Here is a 14889-nt window from a genome sequence, read left to right as displayed (position 1 = left end):
TAAAGAACTATATTATACGTTGTTGCTATGGTGCAGGGATATCTGTATACAAAAAGCTGTGAGAAGACTGTGATTTTGATCGAGTTGCAGTGCAGAGAGCTAGCGTTCAAAACAATACATTCGACCTTTCAATTTTTTTTTAAAATAGTAAACGAATTAGTCACTTTTAAAGGGTAATTTCCTGAGAAATTTCTGTCATGGAAGGAGTAGGAGACGGTCCATCTATAGTTGTTGACACTGGAGTCGATGATGGGACAATTTTAGAAGAAGGAACTGGCACAGAGAATGAGATTCCAGCTGAAGCTTTGGCAGCAGTCGGCGAGTTGAAAGACGAACTTGACCAGATTGTTTTAGAACCTCCTAAAATAGACATGTAAGGATGAATAGCATTTGAATGAAAAGGTTTAAAATTTAGACTTAACAATGAATACAAATTAAACCATAATCAATTTATTATTGAAGCTGAAGTAAGGCTGAACATTGAGGTTTTAAAACCTGTAAAATAGCTGGGAGGGGGGGGGGGCATTTAAATTACAATGACGAGTGGATACCATGCGCGACCAAAAAACATTTTAAAAAGGATGTCTTATTCATGATAGGGCATGTTATGTAACGAAATAACAGTATAAAAACCAAACCCAAATAATGAAAAAAGGATATGGTGAGACTCCCACATATCAACCACCTCTTTTGAAACCGACCACCTTGCGTGCGTTAAAATTATTGCGTATTACAAACGATACGCGCGGGAAAGTAGGCGCAGTGTCCATAGAAATGGTATGAATTGATTTTACAAGAAAAAAAAAGAAGCAACAAAAAGTTCAAATTTAGTAGAATTAATCAATACAAACCCCGCTGAAAAACCAAGAAATCTGATAGGAAACAGCTTTAGAACAAATATCCGTAGTCAATTATTGTTGCATCATGTGTCGGAGCTCGTAGTGGAAGTAGTGAGGCGATCATTAAGCATGTTGACATCATAGAACTGATTTGAAAGAGTAAAAATATTTCGCCACCACGACAAGAATCGGCCGTAAACTTAGTGTACTGCGGGTGGTCGTTTTCAAAAGACAGGTGCAAATGAGCAAGTGGAAAATCGTCGCATTCGTTGTTTGTCGATATATATGCGTATTGAATCGGAGTCGCCGAGCGAAACATGGGAATCTGATCTGCTCAATTTTCTGCACAAATGAGACGAAAACTGGTAAAATTGATGAATATTTTCGCAGATACAATGCTTACAAGATTAGGTGATCGATAAGGGGTAGTTCCAACCATATCTATTTCGCTAGGAAAGCTACGTGTTTACGGTCAAATTTGTGAGGGTATAGCCTAAAGAAGACTAAAAATGTTTTATAAAGGATGTACTTTTTGCCCCAACAGTCAGCGTGTTTAGAGTCAGATTTTCGTGAGGTGGGGACGTACTCTAAACCCAATGATGTAGGTAAAGGTAAAGCTGACGTCAGTGACATAACAAGTAAAATATCGCTGTACTTGGTTCATTTCAGGGAATACTTGCCAAGAGTATCGTTATGTTTCCAATACTTGTTAAGGGTAGGGTTTCATACGGCAATACTTGTGAAGGGGCAGAAAATGGAAAATACTTGTTAAGAGTGCTTTTCGAGACCCCATGGCCGCGCATGGTATGCACTCATCAATGGAAGTGGCCCCAGCCCCCCCCCCCCAAAAAAAAAAAATAAATCCCCCTGCCCTGGGCCCTGGCCCTGCACAGAGAAACAAGACTGAAAACTTGTTGACTGATATCATTGACTTTTGAGCATGGTACGGTAGGTGCCCTAACCCTTAACGTTAGTCCACCTTCCCTTGTCTTTGCATAATCTATGTATATCTGCACAATTCTAATAAAAAGAAGAATGCAATGACTAAGTTGCAAATTGAAATACGTATTCAGAAAGAGTTTCATACATCTCCCACCCAAAATGACAATTGTTGAGACTTGTATTCAGAAGTTCAGGTTTGTTCACTTCATATTTGTCTAACTTTTGTCAGGCTCATCTTTTTGTTAGTGTTTCTTACCTTGCTTGGGACTCTAATAAACCTCATTGTAGCTGCTGTCAAGACCTCTATCCGCTATGCTAGCGGAAAATTTTATAAAGAATTTGAAAATGTGCTTTTTACCATTTTCCATTTTTTTAATTTAAACTCCCTTTGGAAGGATGTTGCGAAGTTCTAACTTTAAAGCATTTGAAATTATTTTCTGATGAATACAGTAGCACTCACGGTCTTAAATGCAAGGCGGGTCATTAATACTATCATTCACTATATGAAGGATTTTGGAACTTTCCATTGAAAAAGATTCAGAAGTAGACTCTTTCTCCTTTGTGAATTTAAGAATTTGTGTTTATTCATTTTTTTCTTAAAATCCTACAGGACTCCTTCAGACCTTCCTCTGCAAAGCTACCCTCTAACTTACAGGGAGAATGACAACAAGGAGAAGCTGGTGTTGGCTTATGCAGAAAACTTCCGACGACAGTATGTCCATCTCTACAGAGACCGGAAACCACTTCTTCTGTGCCCTCTAAATGAGTGCGGGGTAGAAAAGTTTGTTTGTACCACAATCAGGCCCACAACGCTACCCTACCAGGAACTTTATGACTACGATGGCTGTGCAGAATTTGTTTCTGACTATATCACTTTTGAACCCCTTGATCCTTCTGTAGACTTGGTGAGCACCTTCAGATGTTTTGCTGATTCTTTGACTATTATGATAATTGTTTTTCACTTTGTTGAAATATGCAGGTAAACACTACATTAAACTTCCATATTTACAATGTTTTTAGCCTTTCAGCCCTTTTTAAGGTATGATTTATTGCATTCATATTGTATAAGGGAAATCTGTAGGATGAAAGATAGGATTCTACACTCAAGTGTAACTGCAAGTCTAAAAAAGTTGCAATCAAGTAAAGTTAAGCCTAGGGGTATCTGTTGACATTTCTTCAAAAGAAACATTTTTGGGGGAAAACATTCAAGAATATTGAAGGAAAAGATTGATAGGCCATTTGATTTCCACTGAGGATCAAATTGTATTTATGCCCGTTATTCACTGTGTCTTTCGGAACTTCCATCACAAAGCTCTTTTTTCTATATATATGTACAGAAATATTTTCAAATCTATGTCAGTCTTGAATAGATGTTCTCTTTTCCACCTAAAAGCCTAAATCACTACTATCTTCAACCACTGTACTGAGAAGACAGAGAGGGAACTGCTTTGAGATGAGTACATTGCTTTGCTCTTTGCTACTCGGAGCTGGATATGATGCTTATGTAGTCTGTGGCTATGCAACAAGAGAGATGACACTATGTGATGAAACCAGAGAAATATGCCCACTCTTGAAGAAGAAGAATGAGGTAAGAGTGCATGTGAAATATGGTATCTTTTAGATATTCTGAAATATCTTTAAAAAAAAAACATTTTTATGATACGTTACTGGTTGAATTGAAAAGAATTCTATAAAGGGATAAGGTAAATCTATCCAGTTTCACCCCCATATTTGGAAGTTCCTAAGATGTGGAAGTTCCTGAAATCTATTTTCTTATTCATGAATATTAAAAATTATAATGCTCTCATGGCTTGAGATGTTTTTGAAGTGAATTAAAATTTAGAAAAAAACTGGGATCAGATAAAAAAAATGTAATTAATTCCTGTAATTCTTGCATCACTTAATTTGTTCAATGAAATGATAAACTGAATGATCAATCTCATGTCTTTGGCTTTAAGGTGAAAAAGGAAGAGAAAAAGAAGGAGATGAAGAAATATTCAGTAAAACCTCCTAAGGATCTCAGAAGTAAGTTCATCTTGGAAATGGAAGCCAGGAAAGAGGCTGAACAAGCCAAAGAGGAGGAACAGAGGAAAAAGGAGATGGAAGAAAAACAAGAGGTGAGTGTCAAAAGTCCTAAATATAATCCACTCTTTGAATCATCTCAAATACTCGTCTTGGGCTTGTGATGTTCTGATTTATTCTATATTTAATATAACAAAGAATTGTAGCCTACTTTAATGATATTTAAATATAATTTCCTCTATTTTTCAAAAAATAACAATTTTTTGTTTATATATTTTTGTTAATATCCAAATGCACTATATGATTATAGATGGCTACGAACAATACATTTTATTGGTTCCATTATGCTTGTAGATATTTATGATGATAAACCTTTGCTTAGAATTGGTTCTCATGATTGGGAGAAATAGAGTCATTAGAGTCTTGACACTGTTTTTGGAATGGATCATTATTGGCTAGAAGTGAGAATATTCTTACATTTATCTCTAGAACTTTGAGTAGATTAATTGGTGAAGTGGAACACAGATTGATAAAAGTGGTAAACAGATTAACTCTTAAACATTAATTTGTCTTGTAGGAACTTGAGAAGCCACCACCTGATGACCTTTATGGTTTAAGAGTACACTGCTGGGTACTGGTCCTTAGTGGTAAAAGAGAGGTTCCTGAAAACTTCTTCATTGAACCATTGACTGGTAACAGCTACTCCACACAACACGATGGATATCTTGGAATAGAATCACTCTGGAACAATCATAACTATTGGGTCAACATGCAGGACTGTTCTAATGGCTGCAAGGTAAATGCATTAGTCTTCTCATAATGGAAACATTAAGGTTGTACCATCTATTTCATGAAACTTCATGATTTGCACAAGACTTTCCACATGCCTTGTAAGCTGTTCTTTTGCTAATTTTTTTTTCTCTGTTAACTTTTTGGGAGTGATTTTCCTAAAACCATGAATTAGAGCTTGAAATAACTTCAATCAGATGTTTATTAACAATAATTTGGTCTTCAAAGAACTGTATTCAACCAGCTGATGTGAATAAAAAGTATTGTGATTCCGATTTAGTTCCAAAGAACAGGTTGCTAGTCGGTCTTGTGTGAAGTCATGCATAACTTATGAAGAGCTTCAGGAACACCAGGGGCCGTTTCTTAAAGCTGTTTGTAGGTTAAGAGCGACTTTAAGAATGACAGGTGATTCTTTCTTACGTGCTAAAGGATCACCAATGAACATTTAATGGGTAATATCATTTACCACAAGAAAGGTGCCAGTCGTTCTGAAAGTCGTTCTTAACTTACGAACAACCTTATGAAATGGCCCCAGGGCTCTTTAATGGACAGACATATTGTACAATTGGCTGTCTCTTTAAATTCTTCTGATCTTGATCCCTACTTCTTTTCATTATCTGTCTTGTTTTCTCATCAAAATATTATGTTATATGACTAGAGAATAACCATTAATACTTGGGTTAGTTTATTCAACCATTGGCTTGTCAGAACTATTAATGAAATACCCAATTATTTATTTTTTCTATGAGTTAACTATGAGCTTTGTAAATGAGATTAGTAAAACATATTTTTTCTTCAAAAGGAGAAAGTAGAAGAAATGTGGATTATTAAGTTTCATAATATTTGCAGTATCTTTTAATGAAACATTAAGTATTATTTTGAATTTGTGAATGCAAGAAATAGTTAAAGGTCCAACTTATTTTCTTATCTTTGTCAGGACTTGACCTTTGATCTTGGTGACTGTGTGAGGTGGGAGTTCATGTTTCCAAGCAACGAGAAACCAACCCTGGATATACCTGACATGGATGAAGATGCTCTGGATTTTGATGACGACGAGGTAAGATCAGTTTATTTAGAATAAGGCTGTAGATTAGGATTTCTGTTGTACAGAAATTAACAGCAATATCTTTATCAAATGTGGTAAGTGCAGGGTAGATCTTTGCAACATACACGTATGAGGGAAATTTGGGTCATTTCAAGTTTATTGTTGACTTTTGGTGTTGGTAGTGAAGCATATCTTAGGAAAAATCTTACTACAGTTTGTAGGTGTTGAGCTGTAGATCGGAATTGTGATTAAGGTCATTTTGTAACTCACATTAGGTGTTTGAGGTGAGGAAGGCAACCTGAGTTGTGCCTCCGAAGCCAAATATGAGATCACATATTGTATTCAAATTGCCAGAGAAATTGCAGTTCTGCTTTGGGGTGTATTGACAGATGACAACTATGGGACATTAGATGAACTACGTGGTGAATTATATTCTTAATTCCACTTTATATCTGAACAAAATCTTTTGTGGTTGAATATGAACTTTGTTTTTATCTGTTCAGTCAAACCGGCTTTAGCAATCACATGTAGTAAATGAACCTGTAAAATCACCTTTCTTGTCTCCGGTGGGGAGTTTTTCAAGTTTCACACAACTTTGTAAGAGGTTTGAATTTGACTTTTATAATCAAAGTCTAGTTTATCATTAATTTTGATCTAATTACTGTCGCCTGATCATCCCTATAATAAAAAAAATGCAATCATTATTAAGTTAAGAAGGGACTTCAAGGATGATCAATAATTTCACACTAACAGTAACTGCTCTTAATTGTGATTGCTTAAAGCATGTTTTTTTTACTTTGTGATTACCTAAGCATGCTGTCTTTGTTATAAATGATTACCTAAAGCATGCTTGTTTTGTCTTAATGTAGGATGAAGAAAAAGAAGAAGATAAGCATCTAGACATGCCACCATCCTGGGTTAGTCCTTTGGAGTTATCTCTCAAGGAATTCCAGTCACGCTGTCCTCAGGGCAAGAAGACTCTCACCTACAAACGAGCCAAGCTAGAGAAGTTTGCCCACTATCTTATGAAAGATGGCCTTGTCATCAGGCTTTCCGTTTATCATGATAAAGAGAGTAAGTCAAGTCAATATGGTAGTGGTTTCTTAACATTTCACTGTTTTCAAGTGTTTGGTAAGAATTGTAATTTTTCCCCAGAAGAACACTATGTATTGATTTTTGGTAATGGTTGCCTTATGTTTTGTTAGATCATTCTTGCATCATGTAGAATTCATGATCACGTGATAAATCTGTGGCAGATTATTCAAATTTTGAGATTTTTCTTTTTCCAGTATGTTTTAGTTCTCTATCTATCAAACTATCTCACAAAAATTTACAATTTATTTAAATCAAGTCTAATTTATGCGTGTTTGATAAAAATAAATGTAGCTTTTGTAGTTATTAATATCTTTTCTTCTCTCCTTTGCAGTGAAAGATCTTATACAGGTAAAGGAGACCTATTCACATCGAAGAGATAAACTTCACTTACGGGTGCACAACCACAGGACAGGTCTGATCACGGAGTATTACCATCAGGGAAGACCATTACATCTTAAAGGTACACACTACAGTGAAATTATTGAAAGCGTAATTGAAGCATACGATAGTGGTGGCAAAATGTAGTGGAAAGAAAAATTAAAATATGGGGTTACTCTAGGAAAATAAAAACAAAATGGATTAATTAAAAACATATTTTTCTAAAGTCCTGAATTTTGTACAATGTTCTAATACTGTATTTTGGAGACACCTTTGTGTGACATTATCTACTCATAGATACTTTCTTTGCTTGAATATTTCCTTTCTTTATCTGGGTTTGTTATCTTATTGACAGAACAATCGTACGGACAATGGCCTGACAGTGAGCGTACCATGATCTTCTATCATCATGCTAGAGTAGATGGTTTGACAAGGCGAGAAGAGAATGCCTTAGAAATGACCGAACACTTTGATAACAGGGATGACTTCCTGTTATACCGTCATGTGGTGTTTGGTAAACGAATAAAGAAGCTAGAACCAGCTGGATCTGCGCCTTCATCAAATCCGAGACCCATCTTGGTATGTCAACATCAATGTATGTTTTATTCATTGCATTGGAAATAATGTTGGGTTAATCTTATGAACCATTCACAGTGAGTAATACTCTGGCTGACTTCAAAAGGGAATCTGGCATAACCTCTTGGCAATTCTGTGTGAAATCAGACCGTAGAACTGATGTGGATAACTATTTGGATGCATCCATCATGTAACCCATATATTTTTTTTCATTTTTGAGCATAAACTTTGCAATCTCACTCAACTGAGAGAAAAACTCATAATTATTAAAGCACTATTGTGATTGTTAGGAAATCAAATTGCAGTTTATTTGAAGTTTTATGCTATCTGACTAGGATCATTAAAAAAAAAGAAAACTAATTAGGCCTATCCATAGTTTCCTATGGTCAAACTCAAAATTAATGCTTGTATTATCATTTATATCTACTTGCAGAAAATTGTTGAGAAGTTTCGTCGTAACAAGGCCAAGAAAGCCAACGAGGATATCGCGGAATGCGTCTACCTCATCTCGGAAGACCGCATCCAGTTGACCTTCCATCACCAAGACGACAAGATCACCGCCTCCACCCGAGACTTCATCAAACCACCCAATGCCAACGATAAAGGTGCAGTCTTGACCTTCTCACCAGATATGACCTCTACATTTAGGGTAGATCCCCTGGCTGCACCTCCTAAGGATCTGTTTATTTATAACCTATTGGTTGAGTTGGTAGACAAAGAGGACAAGACTGTTCATAGTGTGAGAGAATCAGAGGATGAGGTATGTCACCTTGTAATAATAATACTGTTAATAATGATGATAATGTAGGTCATTTGTAAAGAGCATACGTCCACCATGTCAGGTGCTCAAGGTGCTGTCATTTGTGTTAATATTTACATAATTTTATTTTTACCTATTTATATTCTGTCTTAATGTTTTGATTAAAGCATATAGAAAGTTTCATATCATGTGCTTCATATATTATTTCATTATTATTTTCACACTTCTTGTAAAATATCTGACAGTAGTATTGTGCCAAATGATTTAAAAGAAACTACAATATATTTAATTAAAATTTAAAAAAGATAAATAAATGGTATGCAATGTTGAGGAAACATTACTGATGGCTGTAAATTGAAATTACCCAAATATGACCATGCCAATCGCAATTTTAGTTTCAATCAATTTATAATAATGCAATCAGAAACCTTATGACAGTTACAAATGACTTGCTTTTTATAGCAGTAGATTATAATATGGATGATTTTAACTATCTTGACATTACATGTAATAGGGATGCTCATTTTGTGTAGAATCAGATCCCTCATGTCGTATTGTTTTATGATATAATCATTTCATCCAACAGTGATCTCAACTTTAAAAGTTGTTCTATTTTAAAAGGTTCACCAAGACCGATATATCTGTATAAATGATTTCTGTATTATGTTCACAGGTAAAAGAAATTCTGTCAGAAAGAAAAGAGGAGGAGGTTCGGTCAGAACTGGACATATCTGTCTACGATACGGAACGGAATGAGAAAGCAAAACAACATCGTATTGAAAGGGTAAGCAGAATATGGAGTATTTTCACTCTTTTTACTTATTTTACATCATGTCTTAGACTCATTTTATTCTTTAAACTAAAATAGGTTTCCCTTTCAGTCCATTATGAAAATAACTAGGAGAGTACAGCGATTTTAAGTTTGGTGCTGGTTTTGGTGTTTTGAGCCTGAATCAGGATTTCTAATCTAGCTCAAACACCAAGCGCATATATATATATATATACAAATATGATATTATTCATGTTATTGATATCTCAAGAGAGTCATGTCCGTCTCAGTGCTAGTCTTTTTTGAGGCAATTTAGCATTATGTCATTGATTTCACTGACAAGACCTTCATAAAATGCCCCCCAAGTTTGATATTGTACAATGGCTGATATAAAAATAACCCCAACACCTACACCAGTTCCTAACACCAACACCAGTTGTCAACACCAAATTTGAAATTACTGATGCTGCTGCATCATCATGATGACAAATAATGTAAATGCCTTCAGAATGTGTCCTTGAACATTGTGTGAACTGAGTGAGGGGATTAGTGGGGGTATGGTATCCTTGAACTAATGAATGTTTAAGCAAGGGTGGAACTCATCACTTGAATGTAAACTCTACTCAATGATACATGATGAAGCACAATGATGACTCGCTAGCTGCAAATAATGATTCATGATGATATACAGTATTTAATGATTTTTTAAATTCTTATTTCCATAGTTACCTTTTTCACTCAAAAATTATTTCATTCTACTTTTCCACCTTAATTTTGGACATAGAAAGCATCTTTTTTGTATAAAGAGGCACATCAATGATTTTCCAACTTTTTAAATTGATTTAAGAGGCATCGCTGATAATTATGATTACTATTGTTTTGGTTTCAGTGCAAATTTTAAGCTATTATTAAAAAAAAATTAATTTGGCCCATACTATACATATTCATCCCTGATCATTTTTTTTTCTTCAGGAGAGACTTCAGATGGAAGAGAAGAAACGTAGAGAGGAGATGGAGCTGGACTACCTTGCCCCGTTCCTCGCCCAGATTGGAGACCCCGAAAAACTGAACCGACCGCAAGCCTTGAAGCTCAAAGAAGATTGCCTAGCAGACCTCAAGATGAGACTCATTGACAAAGCCAACCTGATTCAATCCAGATTTGAAAAGGTAAGATACCAACATGACAGTGCAGAATCTCTCCCCCCCCCCTCGTATATTAAAATTTGATAAGCTTCATGAAATTAATCAAGGAGTTTCAGCAAGTTCACATGCATTTCAATTTTTAGCACTTTCCAAATTATTTCAAGGAGGATCTTATTTCCATCAGCTTCCTACTGTACTATCTGCATGTACTGCAATTAATGTGCATTCTAAATTCTAAGAGCCAAATTGCATTTTTTTAATTTAGAGCTTTACAATATGATTGATATATGGCAACATTTGAATTGAAATGAATGAATGAATAATATAGTGTATTCATTACACTATACGTCACTTCTTAATATGGTAGCAAAAAAAATATGATTGTCACTATGTGCATACAAAAAAAAATACTGTCTCAAGTTATAAAAAATCATTAAAAAAAGAAGCCATCTTTGTTATACATTCTGTACATTACCCAATCTAACTCATCAGGGTCCAAGTGGGAGGATTATAAAAAAGTCAGCCACAATCAACTTTTACCCCCACTCCATGCACCTGAACTGAATACTGAATATGTGGCTAAATTTCTTTGCTGCAGCTGAATTATATATTTTATGTAAACAATTTTAAAATATTTGTTTATGGGTCACAGTTTATTGCCTTCTTGTGATATTTACAGGTAATGAAATAAGAATATCCAGGTATGGAGACCTGGGGTGGTATTCTGAGGTCATTTTATCTTTAAAATATTTTATTTTATCTCTTAAAATGAAATTGGTATTCTGAGATGAGATTTTATCTCTCAGATAAAATTTTAGATTTTATCTTGCGTATAAATTTTATCTTGCGTATCTACAAATGATACGCAACAGAACAATGCCTGCGTACACATACCCATCACGTATCTGGCCATTGCAACGCAGACGATGTGCTTGCGCCCATGTTACTTTGAAGAAAAAATAAAATAAACTTAAAAGAGGGTAGAGGCTATTTTATCTCTGCGACGTTGATTTCACCACTATTTCTAGGTGACTTAACCCCAAATTGTGACATGAAAATGAAGAAAAATTATATACTTATTGAGAATAACACCTGAACGTTGTTCCTGTACAATCAGAGAGTATTTCATAAGACTTTTCTTTACTAATATTGTCTTTGAAATGATGTTTGAAAAGATGCGATATAGACTTCGAAAAAAGATGAGAGTATTGTCCTTTTTGTTAAAAAGAAATCTCCGTAAAGACGCGCAAGCGTATAGTGCAAGCGTATTTGAAGTCAATAAATTGACGCAATCTGGCCCCTTTGCCACACCTCCTGGCGGAATGGATTTTAATTGGTTGAGTGATATGAGAGAGCTATAAAAGCGCGTTTCTAATTGGATATTGATTAAAAAATAGGTGTGTCTTACAGAGATAAAATGAAGATAAAATGGTTCTCAGAATACCAATTCGGAGAGATTTTAAGGGTATTTTATCTCACTGATTTTAACGGAGATAAAATATTTTATTTTATCTGAGATAAAATGGATCTCAGAATACCACCCCAGTTCACTTCATAAAAAGTGAAGAATTACCTAGAATGTTGATTGATGTACTGTTTTATTTGACATCTTTCAGTTTGCAGTCATTATGATAACATATATAATTGCCTATCTTTCTAGGAAACCGTTGAACTTCATAAGAAACAGACTTGGTATCAGAACAACCAGATGAACATGCAGAAAGAAGATGAAGAGGAGTATCTAGAGTATTGCAGTGAAGCTATGTTCCGCATTCACATCCTAGAGCTCAGACTCAACAGGTAAGTCAGAAGGCATTTAATCAAAGGCATATGGCATGATACAGTTAGAAGCCACTGCCATCTTTCAATGTGATTGGATTAGAGGAGCTTTGTCAAGATTTCCATAATTTATTGTTGAAAGGTTTTATGAAATGGTTCCCAGATTTTCTGCGTACATTTGCCCAGATGTTTACTTATTATGTGGATGTAATCGGTTTATTTGTTCATAATTCTGTGGAATTAGTAAATTTTCACTGTATGATCTTTACAAATGCAATTAGAAATTGGGGCACGTGAATTTGCCCTTCTAGACCAAAAATATGAAATCGCAAGATTTTAAGGGGGGGTGGTTGTGTTTCTCCAATATTTCTAACTTAAAATTGAAGTTTGTTCTTTCATTGTAAATTTGAGTGATTTGAGACTTTTGAATCAATATACTGCTTTTCATAATGTGCTTTAATCTTTCTCTTATCTAATTTATGTGCTTAGTCTGCAACTTCTAGATATGACAAATGTTTTAACATATTGAATTATTTATTTCAAAATTTATTCAGGCACAAGGAGATGGCACCTCATAAATACATGGCACTTGATCAGAAGCTGAAGACAGACCAAAGATTGTCTGAATTCTTCTGAGCGCTTATGGACGATCGGACCTAGAAACTGAATCTCGATCTTTATAAGGACTGAATTAATGAGGCCCTGAAGACAACACTTAGCAATTGTGCTTATTTATATGTATCACTGCTTATGATGACCAATTGGATCAAGCTTAAAAATACCTTATGGATCAAACGCAAAGCTTTGTGGTACAGGTCCCAGGTAGCCTGTCTACTTCCAAGTTTGTTTGATATCATCGTCCATAGAAGAAGCATCCCATCATTACATTGTTCCGAACATATTAGACACAAACTTATTCTGAAATAATTGAAAGGATATTAAGATAAAAAATTACTAGCTCAACTGCTAGCCATATCATTTCCTCAACAAGCCTAATATTATTAGTAGGATTGGTGTTGTGACTACAGAACCTTATTAGGAAATAATTCAACATTTTGAAGTTCCAATCATAGCTAGTTTGTAAAAATTAATGGTATTGGCCTCTAGCGATGTGAGGACAAAATTTAGATCATTTGGAACATCAAATATGCAATCAAATTATAACTGATTTTGTGACAAACCATGTACAAACAGTTGAAAAAAATGTTAACGTGGTAAGTTTCTCTCTTTATAAAGTTTGATTATGAATTTTGCAGAAATATCTGTCTTTTCTTTTTTCTTTCATGAAATTGTCAGCCTGATATTTCTCCTATGCTGTGAAAAATGGAAATTCTTATTTGAGAATCACTACATGCAAGTAAGAAGCATTCGTTAAAGGAGAATGAAACCATTGGAACAAGATAGCTTGTGTGAAAACAGAAAAATCAAAGAAACAGATCAACGAAAGTTTGAGAAAAATCGGACAAATAATGAGAAAGTTATGAGCATTTAAATATTGCAATCACTAATGCTATGGAGATCCTCCCGTTGGCAATGCGACAAGGATGTGTGATGTCACTGATGAATAACTCTCCCCATTACTTTAGTATATATTTCACTTGAATTGCCTCTTTTATCACATCTATCCATAGATCATGTGTTCTTTCTACATGAGGGCATGTGATACATATTTTTTTAAAATACATCATGGATAAAGAGTTTGTATCATCATAAGAAAAAGCAAAAAGAGACATTTTGAGGGTATTTTATAGTCCACCAAAAGGAAAGTTGTTCATCAGTGACATCACACATCCTTGTCGCATTGCCAATGGGAGGATCTCCATAGCATTAGTGATTGCAATATTTAAATGCTCATAACTTTCTCATTTATTGTCCGATTTTTCTCAAACTTTCTTTATTCTTATTCTTTGATTTTTCTGTTTCTACACAAGCCTATTTGTTCCAAAGGTTTCATTCCCCTTTAATTAAAAAAAAGCCCTTTAATTTCCAATTTCAAACAAATAATTCCAAGCAAGATTTGTATGAGTCAAAAGTGATACCCGACATATTTTGTAGCCATTCCTTAATAGAGTATCTCAATATTTCTTACAATTCTGTAACTGTTCTTAAATCTTTCTTTTTTGATATTCCGTCCAAAATGTGTTATATCTGTGCTTCTTTACTTTCTGTGCAGTTGGTTTGTATTTTTATGAACAGATTTCAAGTTGAATTTTGTTATGAATCACCATTCACTGTATGGCTTTTGAATACACTCTTCTACAAAGTAAATCTTAAAACTTTGAATTGTCAAAAATATTTCCTTTCCTTCATTGTGAACTTTATGTACAGTATGTATGTTATCATTATGTTCCTTTTTAGTTTTGGTTCATGATCTATCTTGAAAGAGGATATTTGTGAAATGGTCTAATAACAAGTGTGTGATGAAAATTAGGACGGAAACACCTTGAAAAATGAGTTTATGAATATCTAGGTATGGAAATATACCTTCTCTACATTGTGTTGCATGATTTGTGCATGGAACATGTTGAAGATGGATGTGTGTATATATACATGTATATAAATTCTTTTGCTAGAGATATTTGTATTTTGTGTATGGAATTCTAAGTATATATTGTATATCAATGAATTGTATTAAAAATAAATTATGGAAATATTGCATATCTTATTTGATTGATGTTGGGTTCTTTTTATTACAAATTGTTGTAGAGAAGATATTCAAAATGAATGGAAGATTGGGTGAATGACAAAATTT

The 14889-nt window shown here is 34.5% G+C and overlaps 1 protein-coding gene across 1 annotated transcript; it reads left to right on the top strand.

Moving 5' to 3' along the window:
- The first annotated feature begins 66 nt into the window (after window positions 1–66).
- On the top strand, window positions 67–13512 carry LOC121418769 (dynein regulatory complex subunit 7-like). The gene is made up of 14 exons (XM_041612868.1): window positions 67–373; window positions 2392–2686; window positions 3175–3369; window positions 3740–3898; window positions 4381–4599; window positions 5530–5649; window positions 6507–6711; window positions 7064–7192; window positions 7466–7689; window positions 8120–8446; window positions 9120–9230; window positions 10188–10382; window positions 12019–12158; window positions 12692–13512. The coding sequence occupies exons 1-14, from the start codon at window positions 198–200 to the stop codon at window positions 12771–12773; spliced, it is 2577 nt and encodes an 858-aa protein (XP_041468802.1). The 5' UTR covers window positions 67–197; the 3' UTR covers window positions 12774–13512.
- The last annotated feature ends 1377 nt before the right edge of the window (window positions 13513–14889 follow it).

This window comes from Lytechinus variegatus, chromosome 7 (assembly GCF_018143015.1).
Source record: "Lytechinus variegatus isolate NC3 chromosome 7, Lvar_3.0, whole genome shotgun sequence".
Taxonomy (NCBI): domain Eukaryota; kingdom Metazoa; phylum Echinodermata; class Echinoidea; order Temnopleuroida; family Toxopneustidae; genus Lytechinus; species Lytechinus variegatus.
Note: the sequence above shows the minus strand (reverse complement) of the source record. Positions and strands in the feature narration are given on the sequence as shown.

What these genes read in the sequence shown, in the direction of transcription:
- LOC121418769 (XM_041612868.1), top strand. Translation starts at nt 198, where the DNA reads ATGGAAGGAGTAGGAGACGGTCCATCTATAGTTGTTGACACTGGAGTC. An exon ending in AGATGGAAGAAAAACAAGAG is followed by an intron (nt 3,899 to 4,380) that starts GTGAGTGTCAAA and finishes TTTGTCTTGTAG; the next exon opens with GAACTTGAGAAGCCACCACC. An exon ending in TGAGAGAATCAGAGGATGAG is followed by an intron (nt 8,447 to 9,119) that starts GTATGTCACCTT and finishes TTATGTTCACAG; the next exon opens with GTAAAAGAAATTCTGTCAGA.